The sequence below is a fragment of the Ambystoma mexicanum genome, chromosome 12 (genome assembly GCF_040938575.1).
Source record: "Ambystoma mexicanum isolate Mex_15411 chromosome 12, UKY_AmexF1_1, whole genome shotgun sequence".
Lineage (NCBI taxonomy): Eukaryota > Metazoa > Chordata > Amphibia > Caudata > Ambystomatidae > Ambystoma > Ambystoma mexicanum.
Genome location: NC_090936.1, coordinates 563436112 through 563463507, shown reverse-complemented (window position 1 = coordinate 563463507; position 27396 = coordinate 563436112). Strand labels below are relative to the sequence as shown.

At 47.2% G+C, this 27396-nt stretch overlaps 1 protein-coding gene across 2 annotated transcripts in view; it reads right to left on the bottom strand.

Moving 5' to 3' along the window:
• CENPQ (centromere protein Q) overlaps positions 1 to 27396 on the bottom strand; it is a 486431-nt gene that overhangs the window by 310680 nt on the left and 148355 nt on the right. For both annotated transcript variants that reach the window (XM_069628870.1, XM_069628869.1), the window contains exon 3: positions 21451 to 21567. In XM_069628870.1, coding sequence (XP_069484971.1) covers positions 21451 to 21567 — 117 coding nt within the window. The remainder of the gene's footprint in view (positions 1 to 21450; positions 21568 to 27396) is intronic.

Sequence of the window (27396 nt, the reverse complement as noted above, 5' to 3'; positions counted from 1 at the left end):
TGATGCAGAACAGTTAATTGTTGCGAGGGAGGAGGTCATCTGGGTTGTGAAGGACAGTGTGATATGCAATAAGGCCCCAGACAGCAACATTGCCAAAATGAACTAGGTTGTGATCACAGCGCGCCCACTGAAAGTAGGCCACTTGGTGCAGTGATCAGTACCTTGGTAAAACGAATACATAGAAGAAATTAATTTCCAGGAGCAGGGCCTCAGACACTGTAGCTCTTCATTGTGAGAAGATAGAGGTTGCTTCTAGAGTTGGCAACATGTATCGAGGTGGAGTTTCAGAGTGAGCAGGTCCAAGGGTCGGGAAGCCAAGAGCGCCAATTATGGGCAAGGGATTGTGGTGTTCCATGGGTCGCAACAAAGTTTTGACCACGCCGATTTCTACTCACTATATGATTGGTTTGTCTCTGTGGAATGCTACAGCCCGAGCTGTGTCAGGTGTCACTGTCCAATCAGGGTAAAGCTTTTTTTTTTAAATCATTTATAACATGAATGGTGCCGGCCAAATAAAATGATGCATTTTGTGCAGACTATGAAATTATGTCATGTTGAGGGGTGGTATTTTGATGGTCATGAGAAAGGAAACCTCCAATTATATTGCTTAATGTATAGTGTTCTTTAGGGGCTTAATGACGAATAGCCTATCGAAATATTGAAATTAGAATTAAGGTTGTATTTGTAAAAAAATGTATTTTTTGGTTTTGTTTTTGTTTGCTTTAAATATTGTAGCCCAGAGTGGGCGTGTTGAGATGGTCCACAGTTCAGTTCCATGGAACTGATTCCCCCACCCGTATTTTGCAAATAAAAAGCAGGTTTTTCTTGCAATTTGTGCACTCTATTTTTGATTAGTTTACATTTTACACATTATTCGCACCTGCCTCTATCCAATTAACCTCTTAAATACCAAGGGCGAGCCTTCTCATCCTTGACATTACATATGCAGTGCCATGGACGAGATAGCTCATCCTTTTTGGCATTCTGTTTTGTGCGATCGATCGCACAAAACTTAAATCCAACCCCTGGGATATGTGAGGGGGAGGTTCCTCCTCACGGCCCAGGGGTTGGATTTCTTTCAGTTTCACGTCGCACGCGTAACGCACACTGACATGAAACTGAAAGCAAATTCACAGCGGCAGCCATTTTCGGCTGCTGTGGTGAACAGAGAAGTTGAGTGCCCTTCTCCCTCTCCCTCGATCTCCGGCTTTGAGTCGCTGAGATCAAGTTTCAGCCCCTAGGAAGGAGCATCTGCCCCAAGGGAGGACTCCATGAGATGCCCGCCATCCATTTGGAGTGGGGGGAGAGAGCCACCAGAAAAGTGTTGATAGGTCCCCCAAGGGATGGGGGCGCACGTTAGGGCCCCACTGGGGCAGATGGGTGCCCATCTGTCATGCATAAGGGGTGAGAATGCTGTGTTTGAATGCTGCAATTCATTCTCTAAAAGAAAACTGAATTCATCTTGCTTTCCTTTGCATACATGGACATTCTTGATGCCATTCTGGCCTCCAGGTAAGATAGAAGAAACTGCACAATGTACAGTCATCTTTGTAGGACTACAAACCAAGGAACTCTGATATGTAGCACAATCTAAATTAACAGCTTGTCTGAAACTCATATCACTTGTTTCAAAATCATTTTGTCTTGTATTGCTGACATGCGCAACTGATGCACCTACTTTATTTACTTGAGTTTCCAAACAATGGTCATTGTTGTCATTTGTACAACCACTCTGATTAATTTCTTTACCAGAATCGGTCGCAAATTCCCTCTGTGAGGCAGGCATTTCTTTTTTGAGACCAAAGAAGCATGCATCCGGTTTGCCAACTGAGTAACTAGGAGACGGCTCACAATTGTACGTTACAACTTGAGTTGCAATCATGCAGTCGTCACTTCTACTTCCCTCTTCATCTGTGTTAACTGCTGGTGGTTTCAAGAGTATCTTGCAAACGCCTCTCTGGTAAGCCAAGGCTAACCGTATCCATAACCGTATCCAGATCATCTTTCAAAATAGTACTTTCATTTTCACATTTGTTTTACAAGGCATTTTTTCATTAGGTATGACTACGGGTCCACTCACATCTTCAGTAGATATCAGATTCTCGTCTGTGTCGGTAGGGGTCAAACGAACAGAACTGTGGAAACCTAAAGCAATGACGGCTAGATTTCCATTTGAGCTTTTTTCTTTGCAATGCTCCTCATTTCTCTCGATGTCCTTATAACGGATGCATTTTCATTTCCAACCAAATCTTTAATTTTGACTTCTGTACTGACTGTACAGTCTGGTTCCCTCCACTCAAGGGGTGTCTTTCGAAATGAGTACACACCACTTTGGCTCCCTACCTTGAGGTCCAAGTGTCATGAAAATGGTACTTGGACACCATCTACATGGCGGCGGTGTCTTGTGTATCTCGTACCACCCTGCCTTTTCTATTGTTGTAACTGAACTAATGTCATGTTTGGTGTGACTGAAATGTCTTCTGTAGGAATGACTTGGATACAATTGATGTGTGAATGAGGTAAAGCTACGTAGTACATGCAGATGTGATTTCTGTGAATGCACTTTCCCAGCACTGTAGAAATGATTAGCATGTTAGTGGATGTGTGTTTAGAATGTGTAAGGTTGCAGATATGAATGTTTCAACATGACTGGTAAATGCAGGCATACTTGCTATGGGCGTATTTGAAGTTGGTGTGAAAGACAGCGCATTTAGACCTAGTAGAGAAGTGAACCAATGTACACTTGCTATCAGCGTGCAGATACGGTTGGTGCCACATGACATTTGAATGCAGACACAGTTGATATGCAAGTACTGGAAAATGGTGTTAAAGATATCACTAGAGACAAAATTGCATTGTGAGCAGATGTCCACATGCTAAAGGTGTGCAGATACGGTTGCTGTGGCGCAAGTGATTTCGTAAAGGTGCGACTGCTGAAATGGATGCCTAATGACTGCAGACACGAAAGGTGTATGAATGGCTAGTGAAACGGTTGGTGCCTTGATGTGGCTTCACTGCTCACAGGACTTTCCTCCTTGTGCTAAACCCAACCCTGCCTGTCATACTGCATTGTGAACTGTATGAATGAGAAGTGTGAACAAAGGTACATGTGAATGGGCTTCAAGGAGGAGAAACTGGGTGGCAGTGGGTACTACACAGTGGTTCTTGTATTCCCAGAGCACTTCCTGTACGAATTATTTATCTATTCACACTCAGGTGACGACAGCCACGCATGAGGTCTGCCTCTCATTGGGACACCTGTGGGAACACGGGAAGGTAGGCCATGTGTTGTTGGTGGCGTGCTTCCGTCGTTTGGCGGTGGGAAAGGTCAGAAAAATGTTTTCCCTAAATTTCCGACTTTGCCGGGGCTTGTGGGTAAATAAATTCTGAGGTGATTTGCGCAAGGCAGACTTCTGTGGATTCCCACAGGTGTCGCCTTTTCGCAAATGCATGGGGTACCCTGTTTTCCTTGGTGGCTTCGACACCCCAGGCCCAAATCTGTAGGTTGTCCACATGAGCAAAATTCCTCAAAATCTGCTCTGCCGAAAGACTTGGGTTACCAGTGGTTATCCTTTTCCCTTTGTGCCCAGGTAGATGCACCCACACATGTGAGGTACCGGTTTCGTTGGGACACCTGTGGGAATGCGGGAAGGTGGGAAATGTGGTGTTGGCAGTGTGTTTCGGTGGGTGGGCAGAGTGAAATATCTGAAAATTGTGATTTTGTTTGCCGAATTTCGGACTTTGCTGGGGGTTGTGGGTAATAAAGTCTGGGGTGATTCACGCAAGTCACACCTCTGTGGATTCCCATGGGTGTCCTCTTTTCGGAAATGCATCGGGTTCCCCGTTTTCCTTGGTGGCTTCGACACCCTAGGCCCAAATGTGTAGGTTGTCCACACAAGCAACATTTCTCAAAATCTGCTCTGCCAAAAGACTTGGGGTTACCAGTGGTTTAGCCTTGTCCCTTTGCGCCTAGAAAGGTGCACCCACACATGTGAGGTACCATTTTCGTCAGGACACCTGTGGGAACGCGAGAAGGTACGACATGTGTTGCGTTTGCGTAGTTTTCATAACCTTTTCGACCCATTTGCTGCTGCCCTTTGTCACACAACCTTTTCATTTCTCAAATGTGACCTACATTTAGTTGCTGCTTTAGGCACTATACACTTTTGTAACCTGGACAAGTCAACTACCCTTCAAAAGATCTGCCTGTGCTCTTTCAAGAAATGTATGCTTGCCCTTCCTCTCCATATTTGTTTTCCTTTATTTACACATGCTAAGTACATCTGTTTAGGCAGTAAGCATACAACTCCTGTGTACCATGGTTCCATTTTTGGCTTGTGGTATTGCTTGTTTTGTCAAACATTCCAAAAAATGTGTGATTTCCTACCTGGAAGAGTCGGGGGAATGTAGCAGAGCATTGTTTTTTTCTTGCCGGGCCAACCATGTCCACCACATACCTTTTTCCTGTCATTTTTCCGATTTTACCCCAAACTGTAATTTTTCCCTACATAGTTGTTGCCTGACCTGCGCAAATCACCCCTTCCTAAACTTGGAATGTTGTCTACTTTTCAGCAATGTATGCCTTTCTGTCTTCCCATTCAGCTTTCCTACCCTTCTCTTCCAATCCGTCCACGCATGTCCTATAGGAAAAAAAGGCCAAAATCGCCTACCCCTCACAAAACGGCTGGTAACCATATCAAAATATGTTACTAGCACTTACAAGGAAAAAAACACAACCTTCTTTGTACATCATTTTTTTGGCATTTTCTGAGACGAAAAAAAATGTCTCCCTTTTGGGTTATTTTCTCTCACCCCCTAAAGCAAACTAGGAGAGAAGAGAGAAGGGTGACCAGAAGGGAGATGGTGGGTGTAGACAGCAACTAGAGAAAGAGAGTTACGAACAGGGGAAGGAGTGTGGAGAGGGAAACAGAGGGGGAGAAGTAAGACCAGGGAAAAGAGTATAAGTAGAGGGGGAGACCGGGTGGAGAATAGGGAAGTGTGAGACAATAGCAAGATCGGGGAAGGAGTGTGTGGAGAGAGTGACAACGAGTGGTGGATGAGAGAAGTGCGGAGAACCTGTGGAGTTAACCAGTTAAAAGAAAAAAAGACTAAACTATCAGGAAAACCTGTCGGATCCTTTAAGAAGTCACTGAGGGAGATAGTTCGACAATGCCCCCCATGAGTGTAAGAGATAGGCCCAGACCATAGGGGTCACCTGACTGCAGTGTACAGAGATTGAAGAAATACTGGGGGGAATATGGATGCCTGGGCTAGGGATCTGGACCCACTATAGAGGTTGAGGTCAATGGCTGGGACCACCCCTAGTCCGAGAACCCCAATTGATTTGAATTGGAAAATACCTGGTTCACTTTTTGTTTTCTTTTTTAAATTGGCAAAGGAGTCCTTGTGCGATTTTGGGAGCGAAGTGTCACAGTAAGACCACATCTACTGCCTGCTTGTGGCCGAAGTGCACCAATCATCTTGTACTGAGCCTCACACTCAAAACAGATTAACAAACACACCACTGGGCGTAATCATGATCCAGGGAAGTTAGTTACCATAGGTGTGAATTGTACAAACAAAACAAAAAAGTTGGCTGCCACGTTAGTCCAGTTTTAAATCAAAGCAAATAAATATGCTTCTTTTTTTAATTGCTAGTTATTTATTATTTCTAGTCACCGATAGGGTACAATTGCTTCCACAGTAGGGTAGCTTCCAGGGTAGGGTATGGCAGCACAAAAAAATGAGGCCATATAGAAACAGGCAACCATCATTAAATGTAAAGTGCATTGCAATATACAAACAAATAGATGTCTAGCTGTTAGGTGAATGATTTGTATACAGTTAAGACAGAAAACAGAATGCCAGTATTGCCACTTTTGCCACTATTAGAACAGACTCATAATTGCTTCCCTCAAATATTGACAATATTTGACCTTGGAAGTATACTTGTGTTGACATTTGGCCAAATATTAACAGCACTTCCACCTGTAGGGTGCACACTTGTGATGGGTGTGCCCCAAAATGCCAGGTTTTTCCGCTTTAAGGACAAACATGCAAAGGCTTTGCCCAAATATCACCAGCATTTATCCTTGTAAGGACACACCTACAATGGCTCTGCTCCTAAAAACCGGTAATGATAAACCTGGGATTGTATTGCACCTAACAGCCAGCATTTGCTCCTGTAAGAATATATGATCTATGACATTAAGCATAGACATAGTAGAACATGTTTCTGCGTTAAAGGGTATTTACTGCATACATGGGTTTATTTATGCAATTTGACAAACAGTACTTAAATAAAGCCCATATATGCAGTATATACATTTGAATAGTTCAAAATGTGTGCAAGTTAGGGCTTGCATAGTATTATTTTAAACATAATAAAACAACTCAGCCACTGTGGCTCGGAAACCTCAAGGAGGTAATTGCAAAAGCCGGAAAGGCGACTCTGGCAATCACACCCAAACAGTACATGGATTTGAACTAAGGCTTGGCAGGAGAGTGAACCAGGTTGATAGCTTGCAGAGAGCATCCAGGAAATGTTTGTAAAGTGCATCACTTAGGTGTATACCTGGCTTCCTCTTGACAAAGGTCAGGGACCCATACAGCTTGGAGAGAGCATCCAGACAAAGCTTTTGCAGTACAGCACTTGGTGAAGGGGAAACCAGGTCTGCACCCAAGGGTCGAGGACCCAAGGCAGCTTGGAGAGAGTATTCAGGCTGCGCCTTTTCAGCGTAGTAGCTGGCAAGGGTATACCAAAGCTACCAACCAGGGTCTGGAACCCCAACAAACTGATTTGAAAGCCTGAGGAAGGCTGGGGAAAGACAGACATTTCTTCGACAACCAAGGAGTGGCTGGAGTTAGATAAAGGGAATCTAACAAAAACTGCCTTTTGTCCATGGAATTTGTCAGGCAGTGCAAAACTAAAAAGTTGGTGACCGTCATGTTGAAAAACCTACTACTGCGCCCAACTCTAATATTATAAAACTGTGCAAGGATGGTCCCTTCTCAAAGCAAAACGTGTTCCTTCAAACAGAAAAGTTCCCAGGTTCACTGGTAGAAAAAGCAATACAAAATAATGTTCCAAGATGCAAGATTGCAAACGCTCGGGTTGCGTTCCTTTCCCCTATAATTCTTTGCATCTTAAGTAGTTAAATAACTGACGAGGAATTGTTTGTTTTCACAGTTTTTGTATCTTAGCGATCTGGCATGCTCGGCTGCCAAACGTAGGTTCCCAAATATTGGGATGCTGCTCCTTTTACCTAGACTGTTTCTCATGCCAATACTACGGTTGTGCTCCTTTCCGCTAGTCGTCTTCTCATCTTAAATCATTATACAATTCAAGAGGCACGGTTCTTATATCCCTTCAGATTGACACGTCTGCTGCCAAGCCTAGGGCTCACTCTTTTCCATCAGAGTTCTTGACCCTCTTATTCTCAGTCTCTTATATGAATGAGGTTCTCAGACTTGCAAATTCTTTACCCAGACTGTTTGTATCTTTGCTTCTCTCAGGGTCCCAGAAGCTCCATGCATATATGGGTGCTAGCCCCAGATTCGCAATGTTGCATTGTGTCCACTTGGTTCACTGTTGTTCTGCACAACTCTATCTCATTTGACGTTGTCCCAGGCCTCTTGGTTTTGGGTGCAGGTCCCAGACTCGCATGGTTGCATTATATCCGTTTGGTTCACTCTCCTGACAAGTATACAATTGTCTCTTATTCACTTTCTCATTTGACCAAGGGTCCCAGACCATCTCTTTCATCAGGGTCCCAAACACTCTTGGTTTTGGGTGCGGGTCCCAGCTTTACATGGCTTTGTTATATCTGTTTGGTTCACACTCCTGCCAACTATACAACTGTCTCTGATTGGATGCATTTACCTCCAGTTCCTGAGCTCACCGAGATGCTTCCCCGGACCTCTCGCACCTCCCAGGCAACCCACGTGTCAGTCTGCCTTCTTCTTGGCAGTATCGGAGGTCCCCGGTATGAGGGGTCAGTAATGTGAGGCAGACAACTACTTGTAGTTTTCTCAGTATTTACATTTTATTAATTTAAAAAAATACAAAAAAGCCTAACTAAGCCTACTCTACCAGGGAGTTCCCTGCCTAGTCTAGGTTTTAAGGGAAAATCTCCTAGCATACATAAAACTGGCCCTCACACTAAACAAATAAAAATTCAAAGTAAATCATGAACATATAAAAGCGTACCAAATAACCAGTGACTTGGATAACTTTCACTTGTCCTGGGTAGGATCCCTGTCCCAGAAATGTCCAAAGTCAACCTTTCACAAAGAAAAGTAAAGTCTTGAACCAATTCTTGAAAGTTCCAAAAGAAGCAAAAGTTCACCAAAACAAAGATCCACTGGTAACAGTTCTTTCTCTGTTGAAAAGTTCCCTTTCCAATTTCCGCAAAGAAAACAGTACCAATGGTAATCCTGGATAACCACCTTCCAGGATAGACTTGATAAAGTTCAAAACAAAAGTACCACTTCTCCACAACTGTCCACCTTTTTTTAACTTCTACAGCGTCATTGGTATAACTGGTCAGGATGCATCTTCAAGGGGGTTACTTTCCTCTTGGCAACTCCCTTCTACTAATTGCACTGTGGAAGCAGGCCCCCTTACTTCACAGTGTACTACTGCTTCAACCACCTTCAATATAATGTTTTCTGACAATATTATAGACAACCACAGTACTGATAGCTCTACTTCTGCTTGGTATTTTGAGGTTTTTTAGGCAACTTAAGGACAAGCCTCTTCAACCTCCACGGGTAGGCAAGGTACTCTTCCTTCCTATACCACAAGAAAGGGGCAGTCTCTTTGCCTCTTCTATCGGTCTTACTGCTACCATAAGAATCGGCCTTGGCTTCTAGACTGCTTCATTCCCTCAGCTTCAATGGTCTCAGCTTTACAGATTGTTGATTAGTTCTTTTAACAAGCACCCAGCTCCCTTCCCCAGCTTTATGCACACCTTCTTGATTCAAGCAGCTGCCCCCAAAGCTGTATGGCCACTCTCATAGCGTTGGATAACCTTGTCACCCTTGTATCAGAGGGCACTGGATTGGTAACTTTGACAACTTCAAAATATAGGTGGTTAGTTCTTATTAGGGCTGGTTTCACATTAACTAGGAGGTACTGTCCTCACTGACTGCGCTCAAACAGACTTCTTATGACATGATTTCACCGTACTGGTAATTGATACAAATGTGTTTGATTCAGTGATTAAGAAAGAAAGAAAATCATAAGAAAACACAAATAGGTTTATTCCTATTTTGTAATCAAACATATGTATAATTTGATACACTTTTAGGGTTTTGATACCACATGAAGTTCAAACACAGGTCAAGGGAATGTTTCCTAACACACCTGTATACAACAGTATTGATTCATACTTCGTATAATTTGTGAATATGAGTCATTATTTCAAGCAACGACACACCAACACGTGTTTCAACCTTACATGGTCATCCTCAGGGCGTTAAAAGGTTTAATGAGACATACAATTGCACTTACAATTGTGTATGTGTTACTTGTTATCAAATCCTCTAATTTGGTAATTGGAAAATATCATTTTGCAGGTATTTTTAGGCCTAATATTGGTCTTAAAAGCTTCAGCAGTATTTTTCCTTTTTTAAATATGCTGTGAACTGTCGCTTGTGAGCTGTATTAGGCTGGCCGATATATTCAAAATGGAGCCAAATTCATTATTATTAATCGAATTGTGCAAGTTTCCTCATGTTAGTTACGCCGTAATCGGCAAGGTCCTAGTAGTTAGAAGCACAATGGCGAACGCCGTCGGGCAACGCGGATGCATCGGCTGTGTGAGCCGGTTGCTATGTCATGGTTTCACATTAGAAAGGATTTTCCTACTGGCTTGGATAATGCTTATTCTTCTTGTTACTTCAGCAACTTCTACAATTAAAAGGTACTTTGTTCTGGATGTTACAAGATTCATGTTTCACAAAGGAAACAGAATTAGGTACACGCAACCACTCTTCGATGGAGAATTTCAACTGTAAAGTCTTTCCCTTTCATTCATACAGAATGCGGCTTCAACGTGAATCACCATCATTCATAAGCGACATTTCTTTGATGTTTATATTCTTGTAACAATTCAGGAAAGTCAGCTGCCAGTGATTAAGAGTGGTGCCCTCCCTCTTAATTGGAGACACACGACCACTCCGGTAAAGCAATTTACTACAACAATGGCAAATCAAAGGGTTTTCTTATACGAGAGCATGTTAACTTATTTTAAACGAGCTTGTGACACATTTTCTTTGTTTTCCAGACTTCCCACGGCAAAAAAACTACTTTTACTCCTACGGAAGTTCAAATACAGCTGGTTACACTTACCGGCAAGGAGATTTAGTGATTTGGAGTATGAAGCTTCAGTCACCGGCTCCAAAACACTGCGGTTGCGGGCAGTTTCCACTTTCTAACTTTTCTTCCTGCTACTACTTCTTCAGACACTCCTTGGACCCACACCCCTTTGCAGCACGGGTGTCCTTGATCTGGCCTTGACCACGGTGAGTCTCCTACTTCCCTCGGGTTGACTCTTCACACAGGCCTCTCGTAGCTGCACAACCTCAGCTCTGCAGTCCCAGCTATTAGGCACATCTGGGCAAAACATCAACTTCTTCCAAGACTCTCTCAGTGCAGCCACAGCCAGACAGGGCTTGTGAACACAGGACCAATTCAGAACCTGCACGTGAAATCTGTTTTTCTCTCAACCTGGACATCCCTTGAGTGGTCACACTGAACTGCCAGCCTTCTGCTCTTCTCCTTCTGCTACTTCTGTCAATCTTCCAACTCCTTCCTGCTGCAGCCTTTTATGCCTCATGTGGGAAACTGACTTCAGGTGCAAGCCCTTAAAGTTAATTGCCTGACCCTGGCAAAGGCTGTTAGGCCTACCTACCTGCCCTTTACTTCTACATGCCTCCTCGGCCCTCTTCTTCGTCACAGTCCCTGAGGGAGTCTGTGTCACATAGTTCATTTAAAAAAAATTAGGTTTTCCCACTTCTTTTACATTTTTAAAGGTGGTTTTAATTCCCTTCATCTTTTTAAAAGAAGGACTGTGGGACTTATGGTATTAAAAAAGGCTACATTTCCGTCATTCCTTTTGGTATAACTTTGGCATTGAGGAAGATGGTCTTTTGATACAACACATGGCAGGGTTACAACCGGGAAGAACAAGTTACTTTCTTACCTGGTAACGTTCTTTCGATGGGATGGTCCGACGACATATTCCATATCTATGACAGGTAATGTACACAGCTGTGCTGCTTCGGAAAATGTTTGGCATCTGCGTCCTGCGTCGATGACGTCGATGCGCCGTCCCGGAGTACCTCCTCCGACGGCCGACGTCACCCGATGTGATAAGTAGGACGCACGATGCCCATAGCCTCAGTTATAGTTTTTTCCCAGAACGTGTGTCACCAGTTTTCTGCCAGTCAGACACACAAGGCCTTGCGTAACGCAAGCTGCAATCGCAAAAGAAATTCTGCAGCGGGGAAGGCAGGGAGGGAGGGATATGGAATACGTCGTCGGACCATCCCATCGAAAGAACGTTACCAGGTAAGAAAGTAACTTGTTCTTCGAGGGGATTGGGTCCTCCGACGTATTCCATATCTATGACAGACTCCCAAAGCAGTACCAAGCAAGGAGGTGGGAAAGAATTTAGAATACAAATTTAGCATGCCCAATCAAATTGCGGAATAAAGAACTGCCTTGCCAAAGGCCAGATCTTGCCCTCTGATGGAATCAAGGGAATAGTGACGTACAAAAGTATGTACTGAAGCCCAGGTGGCTGCATCACAGATGTGAAGAATAGGAACTCCCCTCTGCAGGGCAGTAGGCGCAGCCACTCCTCTGGTAGAATGGGCCCGCAAGCCAGCCGGAGGGTCCTTACCCGCCAAGCGGTAACACTCAGAGATAGCTAAAATAATCCAAAGTCTGTTTCGTCACAGCTTGTCCCAAACGCTTTCCAGCGTACCCAATGAAAAGTTGATCGTCCACTCTGACCCGGCACATGCGCGAGATATAAAAGCTCAAAGCTCTCCTAGGATCAAGCATATGGAGCCTCTCCTCTTCCTTACCAGGATGTGGAGGAGGATAGAACGCCAGAAGAACAACCTTCTGGCTCAAATGAAATTCCGAAACCACCTTCGGAAGAAAAGAAGGACGAACTCTAAGGACAACCCTGTCCTTGTGAAACACAGTGAAGGGTGGCTTAACTGAAAGTGCCTGTAACTCACTCACTATGCGAGCGGAAGTAACCGCAACCACAAACACAGTTTTCAGAGTCAACAGCCTCAAAGGGCAAGAATGCAAAGGCTCAAACAGAGCACCCATAAGAAACTTAAGAACAAGGTTCAAATCCCAACCTGGCACCAAAAAAGGTGACGGAGGGAACAAATTAGTGAGCCCTTTCAAAAATTGCGAAATTAAAGGAATCTTAAAATAGGAACACTCTTCAAGACGAGCTCTTAAATATTGACAGCGCCGCCAGGTAACCTTTAATGGTCCCCACTTGCAAGCCCCTGTGGGCCAAAGAAAGCAAAAAAGACAAAACCATGGGAATGTCGCATTCAAAAGGATCCACATTCTTAACTCTGCACCAGTCGCAGAACTTTCTCCAACGGCAACGGTACAGAGACTTTGTTGCCGGCCGCCTGGCCGAAAGCAACACCTCCATCACGTCTTCAGGGAGGTCCCAATCCTTATACCTCAACCTTTCAGAAGCCAAGCGTGAAGATTGAGGGATCTGACCTCTGGATGGAGAACTTGACCCCCCCCCCTCCCGTGAGAGCAGATCGTCCCGGTAGGGAAGACGACGTGGAGGGCAGATGGACAAGTCTAAATGGTCCGGGTACCACGTCCTCCGGGCCCATGCCGAGCAATGAGGATCATCCGGGAACCGAACCTCCGTAACCTCTGCAACACTTGCGGGATGACGGGGACTGGAGGAAACTCATACAGCAGTGGGAATGACCACTCCACCCAGAACGCGTCTCCTAAGGCTTCTTTTGGAGGAATTTCCTGCGAGCAAAACCTCGCACTGCCGGTTGACACTGGAGGCGAAGAGGGGTCGCCCAAAGGGAGCCAGCTCCCACTCGTGAGAGATCGTGCTCTGCCTGCTCAGAGCATCCGCCGTCTCGTTGTCGTCTCCGGCCAGATGAACTGCCGAGATCGAAACTTCCTGCTGGATGGCCCAGAACTCGAGCTGCATCGCCTCCCTGCACAGCGGAAGTGACCCTGCCCCCCTTTTTTGTTGAGGTAGTGCATGGCCACCGTGTTGTCCGTCAGAATCATAACACTCTTCCCGCGCACAGTCGGCAGAAAAGCCTTCAGGGCTAGCCTGACGGCCCTCCGCTCCAACAGATTGATATGGAGTCTGGACTCCGACGGAGACCAACGACCGCTGTCAGCTCGTTGGCATGAGCTCCCCATCCTGTGAGGGATGCGTCCGTCACGATCGTCGTCCCCTGTCAGGGCAGCCAAAATGGGGCACCCTTCATCAGATTGCCCTCGACGGCCCACCACAGAAGGCCCCGGGCTACCGAGGGCGGCACCTGAACAGGGTCCGACAGCCTGTCGGAGGACTGAGACCACTGGAGCTTGAGCGCCCACTGCAAAGATCTCATCCACAGACGAGCCTCTGGCACCAGATGAATGCAGGATGCCATGAGGCCGAGCAGTCTCAAGAACTCGGACGCTGGGAGAGTCTGGGCAAACTGAAACTTGTGCACCATCTGCTGAATGTGAAGAGCCCTCACCTGAGGAGGAAAACACTGCCCCAGGGACGTGTCGAGCACTGCTCCGATGTACTGGAGCCGCTGCGTTGGTGTCAAATGGGACTTCTTTAAATTGCGGGAGAAGCCCAGCCTGTGAAGGGAGTGGCAGGTGACGGACAGATGATCCAGGACTTGCTCGGGAGAGCTCTCCCTGATCAACCAATCGTCCAGGTAGGGGTAGACGTGAATCCCCCTTTCCTGAGATGCGCTGCCACCACCACCATGAGCTTGGTGAAAACCCTCGGGGCGGAGGTCAATCCGAACGGCAGGACCCGAAACTGAAAGTGCGAGTCGCCAACCGCGAACCTCAGGTACTTCTTGTGCTTGGGATGGATCGGCACATGGAAGTAAGCATCCTTGAGGTCGAGTGTCAGGAATTGGAGGCTGTGGAAGCGCTGGAAGCTTTGATCACGCTCCAGTCCTCACCCAAGATGGCCGCCGATCGATCACTCTCCAGTCCTCACCCAAGATGGCCGCCGATCTCACCCAAGATGGCCGCCGATCGATCACGCTCCAGTCCTCACCCAAGATGGCCGCCGACCCTTTATAGGCTGACTCCTCCCACAAACCGACGCGTTGTATCTGTTTACCAGCGCTCGGTTCGTGTGGAGATTCTCTCGTGAAATTCATCCGTTCCGGCTTCCTATTTTCGCCTACTGAGTGATTCCCTTCTGTATTCCTCAGCCCAAATTCTACTGCACTATACGCGGTATCGGCTTGCTTTGGGCCGTGCCGTGCTTACTTACTCTTGCCTTTATTCTTTGAGCACTTTTGGTCTTTTCATTTCTTGTAGGTACCGGGGGTATATTGCTACCGGTGCCGTCACTCTGTTTTTGTGAGCTAGCCTTGCTCACTGGGACCTTAAGGAGCATTTCTAAACTGGTGAGTGGGTTTCTTTCTATACTTCTTCCTTCTTCCTAATGGTTCGTCTTCGCGGTCTGCTTTGTATGGGTTCTTTCATTCTTTACCTACTTATCCTTTCTAATACTTTTCTCTGTCATAACCACTGGTTCTAGTAGCTTCTTATATCTCCTGTTCTATTATTCCACTTCTCCTGGATACGCTGAGCATTCATCAGCGGGGGAGTTTGTTCTCAAGTCTAACGGACTTCCTTGCCTGCTGCAAATGGAACTTTCATAATTGGAAGAGAGGAGTTCTAATTGCCACCCAGCAGAACCCAATTGGGAACAGGGTTTTTTCTGCCTTAGTGCTTTTTCCCTGAATCTAGGACTGGCCCCCTGGGGATCCCCGCGGTCAGGGATTATCTCTGCCAAGGTGGCCTCCGGAGGGGACAGACCCTATCTGTACGATAAAAAGGCCCGAGCACCAAAGGACAAGACTCCCACAAGGAAGAGGGATCAGAAGAGATCAGAGGCTACTCTTACAGAACCCATTCCGGAAGAAACAGGTGAGGAGTTGGGGGAGGAAGCCTCGGTATCTGACACCAACCAGTCCTGAAGTTGAAGGGCCTGGAGGACTTGAGAAAGAGTCACCATCTTGAACTTGTCCTTCCTGAGGAGTTTGTTCAAACCGCGCAAGTCCATGATGGGTCTCAATCCCCAGTCTTTCTTTGAAATCAAACAATAAGGGGAATACCATCCCTTGTTCCTCTCCGCTACAGGCACCAGTTCTATGGCGCCTTTCTCCAGCAGGGCTTGAGTTTCCTGCGCAAGGAGCGGATCCGGACTCTTCAAAGAGAGGTTCGCTGGTGGATTGTCGTGAGGCCTCTGCCGAAAAGGAAGACAGTAGCCGTGGGTTATGATCTCCAGAACCCACACATACGAAGTAATGGCTTGCCACTCTACAAGATGCTGCGCCAGCCTTCCCCCAACCGGCGAACCATGGACCTGGCCTCATGACTGAGTGGTAGCGGGTGCGGCGTTGCCTGAGGGCAAAGAGGCAACTGCCCCAGTGGCCTTGGCACCTCGAGTACCTTTGTTTCCACCTCTGGCACTCTTACGATGGTCTCTTTGGCTGCTAGCTCCTCTCGCTTTACTGAAGGACGAGTAATAGCGAAAGGAACCTCCCCTCCATTGCTGTCCCCTAGGACGAAAAGGCGGAGGTTGGCGAACTGCAGCGCCCAACGACTTTGCTGCAGCTTTGGAGGTCTGCAACCTCTCAAGGCTCTCGTCAGCCTTGCTGCCAAAAAGGTGTTCACCGTCAAAGGGTATGTTGAGGAGGCGGGACTGCACATCAGGAGCGAACCCAGACTTCCTCAACCACGCAAACCTGCGCATTACGGTGCTCGCCGCCATGGACCGGCTGACACAATCCGCCAAGTCCAAACCCGACTGAACGGCCTCACACACGGCATCCTTGCCATCCTGAACCATAGCAAGGAAACCATCCCGTTCGTCCCCTTCGGGAATATGATCAGCCGCTAATGCAACACAGTTCCACAGAGTGTGTGTGAAATGAGGCAAGGCACATATGGAGCTGGCCGCCTGAAGCGCCATACCCCCCGAAGAAAACACTTTCTTCGCCCAGCCGTCAAAACATTTGTCGTCCCTATCCGGAGGGATGGTAGGATATGTTGCCTGCTTTGCCGGGGCCGTAGCCGCCTGCACCACCAAACTCTCCGGGGTGGGGTGCCTAGGCAAGTAGCAGGGGTCGCTACTGGCTGGACGGTATTTTCGCGACAAAGACTTGCCCACTGCCGGGAGACTCTCCAGAGCAGTCCAAGCCGCCGCCACCCTTCTCTGCAGAGCCATATGAAAAGGCAAAACCGGGTCAGTGGGTAGACCGAGATCAAGGATGTCCGTGAGATCATCCTGAACGAACTCCCTTGGGGGAGCTGACCAACCCAAGTACTCGGTAACCCGAGACATAAGGCGCCGATATGAAGAATTGGCATGAGTGCCAGGCTCCGGCCGACAAAACTCCACCTCCGGACAGGTGTCCAGTCTACTGGCATCATGCAGCAACTGCCTCAGGTCATCAAACTGGCTATGGCCCGAGATAAGGTCATCTGGAACCGTAACCGGAACCAGGCCGCCATCAGAGCCTTCATCACCCTCTGAAATGTACTCCAGGCGGAGAGAGGAAGACCTCTGCGGACCAAAGCAGTGCCGGGCCATAGCCTTCCTAGGGGCAAACCCTGTGCCACGGGGCCCATCCGACACCACGGCCTCAAAAGGCGTCGAGGGCGCGTAACGAATCGGCGCCGACAGAAAAGGCGTCGACGTCAGCTGCAGCGCCGCCAGCATCGGCGGCGTCGACACAGTCCTCGAAGCCGGAGCTCCGAGCGTGTCTCGACAACCTAGCCGCCGACGGCGTCGACGACCCCCTCGGAGGCGGAGCCTCGAGAGAAATTGTCGACGACCTCGGCACCACAGGCGTCGACGTCTTCTTTGAAGACGGCACAGGATCACACGGTCTCGGGCGTGTCGAGGACCGGGACCTGGCACGGGCATGGCGAGAACGGCTACCCTTGTCCGAGCGGGACCTCTCCCGCGAGCCGTGCCGACCACTCGAGCCCGAAGGCGTACGAGCGGTGTCTCTCGACCGGTGCCAACCGACCCCACTCGGAGGCGCGGACGGACCGGTGCCCTGTGATTCCAGAATCGCTAGCATCTGCTTCCCAAAGGAAGCCCATTCCTCCGGTGTCGCTTGCATGGAGGGATAAGCGACCCGCCGACGGGCGGAGTCCTCGGAAGGCGACCTATGCCGGCGCTTCCTGGAATGCCTCGAAAAGGCGACCCACCGGACTTCCGACGATGACGCGGAGAGTCACCCCTCGAGTCATCGGTCGAAAGCCCCGCAGACCTCGACTTCCGGGGCTTAGACACCCGACCTACTGACAGTTTCTTCTTGCGTTCTCGCAAGGCCTTCGCAGTGAGCGACTGGCAGTCGACACAGTCGTCCGTATCGTGGGCCTCCCCGAGGCACCAGAGGCAGGCGTCATGCGAATCCGTGACCGACATCTTGGACCCACAGTCCCTGCAGTTCTTGAAGCCCGGACGTGAGGTCGAAGATGAGAAAGACATCGCCACGGACAGGTCTTCACAACAAACCAAACAGGTTCAACAAACCTAGAATAGAAAACAACAAACTCCAACGAGTCGAGGCGTACCGAGATTCACGAAACGAACACGTTCGCAAAAAAAAACGAACTGAGGCTATGGGCATCGTGCGTCCTACTTATCACATCGGGTGACGTCGGCCGTCGGAGGAGGTCCTCAGGGACGGCGCATCGACGTCATCGACGCAGGACGCAGACACCAAAGATTTTCCGAAGCAGCACAGCTGTGGACATTACCTGTCATAGATATGGAATACGTCGGAGGACCCAATCCCCTCGAAATTACCTTTTCATCCTCACTAGGAGGTCGAGATATATCAAAATGACAGTAAGCCAGTTCTTCTTGTAACCCAGTGGCAAGAGTATCCCTCTCAAGAGAAAAATACAGTTTCTTACCCCATGGAATCTCCCCACATCCCTGGGCTTTGTCTCCACCCAGGTGATCCTCCCTCAATACAGCACCCCCAGGATTGGGATCAGGAAGCGTCTGCTCTCTCCTGGCAACCTGGGAGGAGACATTAGGTAGGGTTTTGGTAAGAGATCCGCAGGATTCCCCACATCGGGCAGCTGTTTTCTTCCTGGAGGCTCGGTAGCATTCAGGCGACCAGAGGGGTCTGCAGCGTCCCTGCAGACTGAGCCTCCCTTTCGGCTGCATGCTCCTTCCGCACATCCTCTCACCTCCGGGTATGGCTCTTGCTTTTCCTCTTCGGGGAATGCTCTCACTCTCTTGCATCTCCACTGCATCTTCCTTTGATCTTGAACTGCCATGTATCTACCACGTCTGACTGATGCATTTCGACGAGCCAATCACTGGCCGTTGGGAACTAGACCGCTCACTCGATTCCTCGCGAGAGATCTTTCTCATCCGGGACATCATCTTTGTCACAGTACCAGCCTTAAAGATATATGCACAATACTTTTGTATCATCTGGATTTTCATTGCTGTTATGATATGATATATGATATGGCATTTATAACACGCCTATACACAAGTGTTTCAAGGCGCGTCGAGGCAAGGGAGGGGGAACAGAGGGAATACGGAGACAACGATCTTACTATGCCCGGTGTCATTCAGATCGTGCAAGTGCAAGGGAAGGGGGGGGAGGGGACAGTGCAGTACATGGGATACACAGAATAAATAGAACAATAATAAAAAATTAAAAAATACAGCCAGCTGGTGGCAAGTGCAGACATCAGTTGTCAATTGCTGGGAGGGGGACTGTAGGTATACAGACAACAGTCCTCAAGCGCAGGGGTTGCAAGGGAGGCAGTGCAGGTATGCAACTGGTGGGGGAGGTGACCTGGGCCCGAGAACAGAGGGTGGGCAGGTAACCAGTGCAGTTTCAGTCAGGAATTCAGCAGGGGAGAGGAGGCGAGAAAGCAGAGATTGTTCTCCTCAAGTTTCAGGGAGGCAGGGAGGCTGTTCCAGAGGGAGGCCCCAGCCGAAGAAAGATCTGCCACCAACTCGTTGCTTGGAGAAGCGACTGTGCCTGAGGGAGTTGGAGGCGGATGAGCGAAGAGCTCAAGAGGGAAGATATTTAGGAAGAAAGAGTTGAAGGTATTGAGGCCCCAGGCCCCAGAAGGCCTTGTGGACAATAGCCAGTGCAGAGATTTCAGTCCTGGAGGGATACAATCCCTGGGCTTGAGGGCAAGGACAAGTATTGTGGTCCTGTTCTGGATGAGTTGCAGGGGGTGGAGAGTAGAAGCAAGCAGATTTAGAAGGAGGTTGTTGCAATAGTCCAGCCTAGCGAGAACCAGAGCTTTGGAGACAGTGAGCTTCTGGGGGAAGGAGAGGAAAGTAAGAATACCTCTGAGGAGGTGCAGCTGGTAGTGTGACTTCTTAGAGACGTCAGCGATGTGAGGAGAGAAGGAGAGTGTGGAGTCGAAGATGACCAAGGTTTTTTGCCTCGCAGGTGGGAGCAGGAAGAGGGCCAAATAATTTGTGTTGACTAACATGGCAACAATATATATTAGCCATTTTCTTCATCACAGTACCAGCTTCAAACCTACATGCACAATACTTCGTTTTATCTGGTTTTTCAGTATTGTCATATAAAGTGTGTTGACTAATTGGCAACAGTATATATGCACCCCATCTGAAGAGGGAGCAGTAGGATTTGTCAAGTGAGTTGGATATGGTAAAAGGGGTTGGCTAATTTGGCAGCAATATATATTACCTCCATCTGAGGATGGAGCAGGATGTATCAAAGGGGTTAAATGTGGAAAAGCGGGTTGATAACACGTTCTCTGGTGAGGATTGTCCCCAGTCCCACAGGGAGATTCCCTCCCCATGTGATCCTCCCTCAGGTACCACCCCCAAGGGGACTATTGTACTGGGGACACACCGCCCTGCCCCATGGAGAGGTCCCTCCCAGCCCCAAGGAAAGAAGGGACAACGTCCTTACATTCGTCACATCATTCTGACATCAGTTATTTCCATTGAGGAAGGGAATACCCTCTTAGATTTAGGGAGGGATGGAGTTTTCTTTTCTTTTTGCGCCTTTGAATATATGTTTATCGCCAACACCATGAACCCTCTGTGTCAGAGTGTTACTTCTGCACCCTTACATTGGACTGTCAGGACATTTTACACTGAGATGGAATAATGCATGAGCTTTCAAAGTCACAACTATCATCTTCATGAGACGGTAAAAGTCCAACAGTAATAGGTACGAAAACTCGAACATAGGTGTGAAGTGACATTCAATAAACCACTAAGATTGAAAACAGTTGTGTATCATGACGTTTTCTCAGCTCAAAACATCTTCCTAAACCTCTTGGTCTTTAACTGTAAAAAGTCCATAGTTAACTATCTTTATAAGGAGACGCCGGCTGCTATGCAAGATCCTCAAAGTATGTCTTCTTGGATTCTCGTCAACCTAGATAACTATTGGGCTGCCCTACATCACCACAAGCACTCAGATAAATCATGCAGGGTAATGATTCTCCCAATTCAACCTAATTTTGTACCTCAGTTCCCTTGTTTGAAACCTTCTCTGTCTCATTCAATCTGCAAGAATAACCTAATAGCTGAGCATCTATTGCACTTATTGTATAGTAGCACTATAAAAAGTGGATTTCAATATCGGAGTGTGTAAACGTTAAGCATTTTAAGAGGTCGGGATCTAACCCAAACTCTTCTGAGCATCTTCATGGAAATCATGACTGAAAAAGAAGGTGCAAGGACAAGTGTGCAGCTGGACTTGATGGCCTCATTACTTTTGAGATGAGTCATTGCTGACCTTGAACACCGACAACCTGGGTTCGAATTGCAAATATGGCACTTAAGCAAAACACATTGAATGATTATGGGCAAATGACAGTACCTGACATTATACACGTGTGAAGTAAATTGCAAGAATCAATTGCCCAGTATGTTATCTAGTACTATCCGAATTAGATGATCCCACCCCCATCGCCATCATAGTCTGATTTTGCACACCTGCTGACCACCCAACCCCACACGTCATAACAAACTCTGTTCAGGACCTCCTTTCAATGATGGTATAAGCTACAATACATGTCCTCTGACGTTCTCTGCTGCACCTTGCACCAAAGTCACTGTATCACTATAAACTCTCACTCAATCCCAGTTTCATTCAACTCTTTTATGCTATTGTGACATGACTTCTCACCTCCTGATCCGGGTCAGCTTCTGCCCTCCGACGCTTATTGCCAGTCTTGCTCTTTTGATCACTCAGTTCTTCCTGAGAAGTTGCGTTTTCGTTGGGAAACGGAGGGCATTTTGCCAGCTAAAAGCGAGGAGAAACAAATGTGTGAAGCCATCTAGCAAAGAGTTGGAGGGAAGAAAACAGATGCTAACAAACAAGATAAGCAAAGAGAGAAAAGAATGCATAGAAAATGAAGCAATGATTACATGTTACATCCCCTATCCAATGACCTAGCACCTGCTTGACTGCCCGTAATGGGAAAAACATGGGTTTGAAGCGCTATTACTAATGAACGTGGAAGCTGCTGTGAAGACTCCAATGGAGTCAATAAGGATTCCTTGGTAGGAACCTCCTCCCATATGGCCAGCAGCCGCTACATGATCCTGACCCTGGAAGCAGCTTTATGAGGGAGGATCACATGGGAGGAGACAACTACCGGAGAGATGTCATGACTTCATTGGAGGAGTCACAGTATCCTGCCCTTTCCCCATGAGGAAGACCCTCTGACACCCAAGAACCTAATGGCCTATTGTCAGCTAACGGTTCTCCCCCTGTAGAGGAAGTCAAGAAATGTTTTCTCTACACCACACTGGTCAAGCCCTCACCTTTGACCCAAACACCCACAATCACACATTCCTCCTTTTGTTTATAATGTGCCTTTATATGAAATCTCTGAGAAAAACCATTTGAGATTTAAAATTCGAAAGACATCCATGGACTCCACTCCATAACCACCTATGTACTAAGACTAGGAGGAGGGAGTTTGTGCAAAGTGACAGGAGCTCGAAGAACAATGTGGAGGCTAGTTTTTTCAAGTTTTAAGTGTGTGGGACATTTAAGAATGGCAACTGCACTATGGGAGCGAACAGTGCAGGAGAAGCCGTTGTACCCAAGGCTGAGGCTCATGAACGCATGGCTCACAAACTGGCCTGCTGGAACAGAGAAGGCCACCGGAACAGGAGAAGAGACACCACGTGAGAGCACGAAGGGCCGTGGAGAAGGTGGGGGCTGCGCAGAAGCACCTGGAGGTCAGGCAGCTCGAGAAGGCAGCATTCTCCACTCCGGGCCGAAGAGGAACGCTAGCGTGCGACTGCAGAGCCGCGCTGGAGGAATGTCCGCACACTACAAAGTAAAGGAACCACAGAGGCGTGAGCAGCATTGGAAATGTTGGAAGGAACCTGTGAGTCTGCCCAAATGAGATGGGGACCCAGAGGCGTTCCGACAAGGTTGCCAACAAGTGTTTGAATGGTACGAGATTGCTGATGCAGAAAATGCACAAAGAATGTTTAAATGCAGTCAAGTGAAAGTAGAAATTCAACACTCAATAAAAAGAATGTTTGAATGCAGACAAAGCAAAGTACAAAGGCAAAGGCAAACCCCAATCAAGTACAGACGCATGCAATGCCTGTGTGGGAAGAAGATCGAGCAAATGTTACCATAGACAGATATACCAAGCACCTCACGGTACATTCTATTGTGGTATAGCCAAAAAACTGTAAAGCACATAAGTTGTCCTGGGAGGCGAGTACACCAGGCAGCTGAAATTGTATAAAGATTATTGGCAGGGGAGTATACCAGGTGATCTGGAAAAACCATAAGAGAAGCCCTGGCTGGCGAGTATACCAGGCAGCTGAAATTGTGCACATATTCCTGGCAGGGGATTATAGCAGGTGATCTGCAAAGTTACAAGAACATCGACAGAAGTATGTGTGCCCAGTGAAGACACAAAGGAACTGTTCGCTAACAAGACATTTTGCCATCTTATTTAAGAATCCAGGGGATGGGGACCATCCTCTGGATCCAAGGGTCTTTTGGAGAACATTTCCCATTTCCGTTGGAGTTATTCTTAAACTTTTGGTTTTGAACACTTGCCAACATCAGGTTTTCCTTGCACCCTTGTTTTGATAGAACGTTGTGGACACAAGGACAGCTTTTCAGTTACTGACATCCTGACAGACAGATCCTTAGTTTTTGGTTTCTAGGTAGGGAAGTTCCTCTTTAGAATAGGGCCAGAGAGGTATTTTCCCAATCCATTTTTATTTAATAAAAATGTCTTTAACCACAACCGCAACTCTGAGCAGCTTTAATTTCTGACCCCTCACACTGCTTAATGTAAATCAACCATTATGTCTAATTATAAAAAAAAGAGAGGAAAATCACTTAACTGTAATAAAGGTTTCGCAGAGGGGCTACCTGCTGCAAATAGAGACGCTAAGAAATTAATTCCACATAGCAGGTTGAAAGAAAATGAGAAGAATACTCCAAAGAATCCTTTAAAATATAAGGTGGCATAGCCCAGTTTTCTCAGTGGCACTTTGCCTACATGGACTTCCCTTCAGCACCAGGAAACCATTAAAGATTATTTTTCAGCTCAGTTGTGCAACCCCCTCCCTCAACACATGAGATGGGATGGTAGTTCACTCCCAGGAGGATAGCCTTGCTTGGGAAATGCTGTCCTAAGCAAGACATTTCTTTCTTAAGCAACGATACTCCCTATTTTCTTAAGCTGTGAGAAGTGTAGACCCTGATGTTCAGACGTTTCAGACCTATTCCATGATCCCTCACTATTGACTATGCAGGCTAGGGCTGATGGGCATTGTAGTCCAAAACATCTGGTGTGACAAAGTCAGACACACTGTGAACGTCTAATGACTTTGCTAATCTCACTTACTCATCTGGTTGACGTAATGATCACATGAAAATATACCTTTTAGGTTAAAAATCTCAAATAACTTTTATGCATTAGAACAAAGGGAGCCCTTATTTTTGAAAGGAGAACCTTTTTATCCACACAGGGACTTGTCTGCAGGTAAGGGAAGCTTTATTTTCTAAACTCGTAAGAGGTTTGAAGGATATTAGATAAGGTTTTCTTTGAGCTGCAAAAGCTAACAGAGATCCTTAAAGAAGGCGATTCCCGACCAACACTGGCTGGATGTAGGAGATATCTTTTTTACATCCTTTTAAAAATAACAGATTATATTTGTTGCTCTAACACAAAGGGGAACATATTTGGAAGAACAGTATGACCTTGTGCAATGCCTTTTAGCCTCTTAATGCCTTCATGCATTAGTCTGCGTGTGATTTGGGTCCATATCAGAGAGCCTCAGTGCACAGGTTCTTAAGCTGAGGGACTGCAAAGTTGGATGTGTGATGAAGTCAAGTGCCCGACCAATTAACAAGACATGAAGAGGACTCAGCGATCCAGGACATCTGGCCTTCCTGGAACTTCGTGCCAGATTCAAACGGTACATAGTGGGAGTTGGAAAGCTTTGCTTCATGTTCCTCTCCCCTCTCCAAACCTGATGAACTAGCAGTTGAAGACCTAGACTAAGGTCAGGTATCCACCCTGGCCTTCAAGAAAATCTATTCTTCTGCTTTATATTAAGTTAGTGAAGGGGATCTGAATACTAGCAAGGTATATCTGGTAATAGGTCAGCGGGATGGCATGACAATACAGGATGACCCAGTCTACTCTCAACCCTCACCATAGGATACCATCAACCAGTGTGGACCATCACAGAGACTTGCGCAGAAAGACTGAGGTGCCGATAAAAAAGGACTGAAAATCAATTTAGGTAAGATCTCCTTGCATTAAAGCCAAAGTACAAAAACAACAAATCATATGAATCTCAAGAGTGTATTTCAATCCTACTCTTTTTCGAGTTTTGAGGTTCATCCGTTCAATTCCTTCCAGAAGTTCAGTGTGAAAGTATCGGAGAAACAAATATAATAATATCGCAGTTGGTGGGAGACCGGCGTCAGCAGACACAGCAATACACGTTTTCTTCCACTTCACTATTAATTACTTAATCTGCCCCTTACCGGTCTCATACAACCCCTGCTTATCCAAGGCTGTGGATCACCATGGGTGCAAATCCCACAGTACCGCCGAATCCCCGGGAACCTGCTCAAAGGAAGGAGGGACAGAAAACTTTGAGGAACGGACAATAGGAGCGTCATACTGGATCCATGGTGAATCATGTGTTAATCTCATGACAGGTCTGCTCTCTCTCATGGAATGACGTAGAGCAGCTGGGGCCTCATCGGACCCAGTTGTGTGTACTGTACAGAGTCAGGTTCCCCATCTAACTTGAGGAATGGGTAAGGGTTCCTCTGCCATGTCCAGCATAGCAGGGGCGATGGGAGCAGGATGATGATTCATCGGAGAAGGAACACTGAGGCTGGGCATCAGGTTCCCTAGGAGTGGACTCTGGAGCCGTGGGTGTAAGAACCCACACTCATTTCTGATCTCAAATAAAAATGTGTTGTGGTAGACACCAAACTGATCACCCAGAGCATCTGTCATCATTGGCTTCTGGTTGGCCATCCACTTGCCTCAAAGGTTCGGTAGTTTGAGGAGCTTCTGCGGATTGTGCCAACAAAGGGTCTCCCTCTTTGGGCATTTCCGCATGGAGTCGCTGTTGTCAAAGTCATTGGCTCCTTGGGTGATGCCTCTTCTGTCACTGCCGGGTGCAACTCAACCTCATCCCTGACTGGGAGCAGGTGGCTCTGGTGCAAAGTCTTGATCTTGGCAGTCCTTACTCTCACAATCAGTAGACAGGGAGCTCTCCTAACTGGTGCTCGATCATGAATGGTTGTGACGCCCAATTATTGCCTAGCTTGTTCCGTCCTCTTTTCCTAGACTGTGGATAAATACACGATTGACAAGCTGAAGAGCATGGAACTTGACCGTGGCAGTCGTAGCAGCATTGGTTTCCTTCTGCGATCTTCTCCGCAGCAGCCTGGGCGAGCTGATGGGCTTGTTCTACTTGGCGTTTCAGCTGCTTCACATAGCTGGAGTAGTTCGCACTGCCTGTTCCATCTACGGACACTCCAAAACACAGGTCTACAGGCAACTGGGAGTCAGTTCTGAACATTAAGTAATACAGTGCAAACCCGATGGCATCATTCTTCATACATTTGTATGCATGGGCCTGGGTAGCAACATGCCGACTCCACCTGATCTTCTCCCCCGGCCTGAAAGTGCCCAGCATCACTAAAAGGGTGCGATTGATGCCCCACTCTTCCTGAGGGAGGTACAGAGTCTTGCGAGTCTTCCTGTTGCAAACCGGGTCCAGCATTCGTTTGATGAGGCTGGCCAACAGTAACGCACAAAGTGTTTCTCCCACAGTGTAAGGGTGTTGAAGAAAAAAGCTGACACCAAGGTGGCATGGTTTTGGTGAAAAGACTTATTTGTAGAAGAGAAATCTCTCACCATACCGATTTCTAAGAAGGGTATCCCTGCCTGGAAACTAATATTAAAGGGTTCAGCAGAATACCAGTCAAAGAAAATACCACCGTCTTGTGCCATAACCTGCTTCTATCCCTCACACTATAACTAAACGATAACCTAACAAAAAGTTCCTCTTCCAGGAGAATTTCTCCTTTCTCCTGATGCTTAGGTAATCTTCCAAAGAATGTTCTTTTGTAACAAATATGCTAGGGGGAAAGACTCCCTTCACCTGGCATGCAGGTTTCACAGTCTTGCTACATCCAAGAGAATGGCTCGGTTCACCTGGTGTAGATCGATATGGTTTCCTAATAAACCAGGGGGAAGGACTCCCTTCCGCTGGCATCTCTATAACTCTCAGTTCAGTAACGGGAGAATGACTCCCTTCTCCAAGTATTGCTTGGCACATTTCCCAACAAGGCCAGGGGCAAGGAATCCTTTCTGCTGTCTCAAAGGTTCTTTCTCACAACCCTCAGCGCAATTCATACTTTGCCACTCTGTTTTTTGTTGTTCGCAAAGTCCCAAATCCTCCTTTGCTGATCACTGGTCTTACTGCTGCCACTGATCAGTTTACTTTTGCTCGGGTCCCAGACCCTTCACCGATGACCAATGGGCGTATTAATGCCACACCGAAGAGGAAGCTCTCCGTAGATGCTTAGGTTGTACGGGTTAGGGTCTCC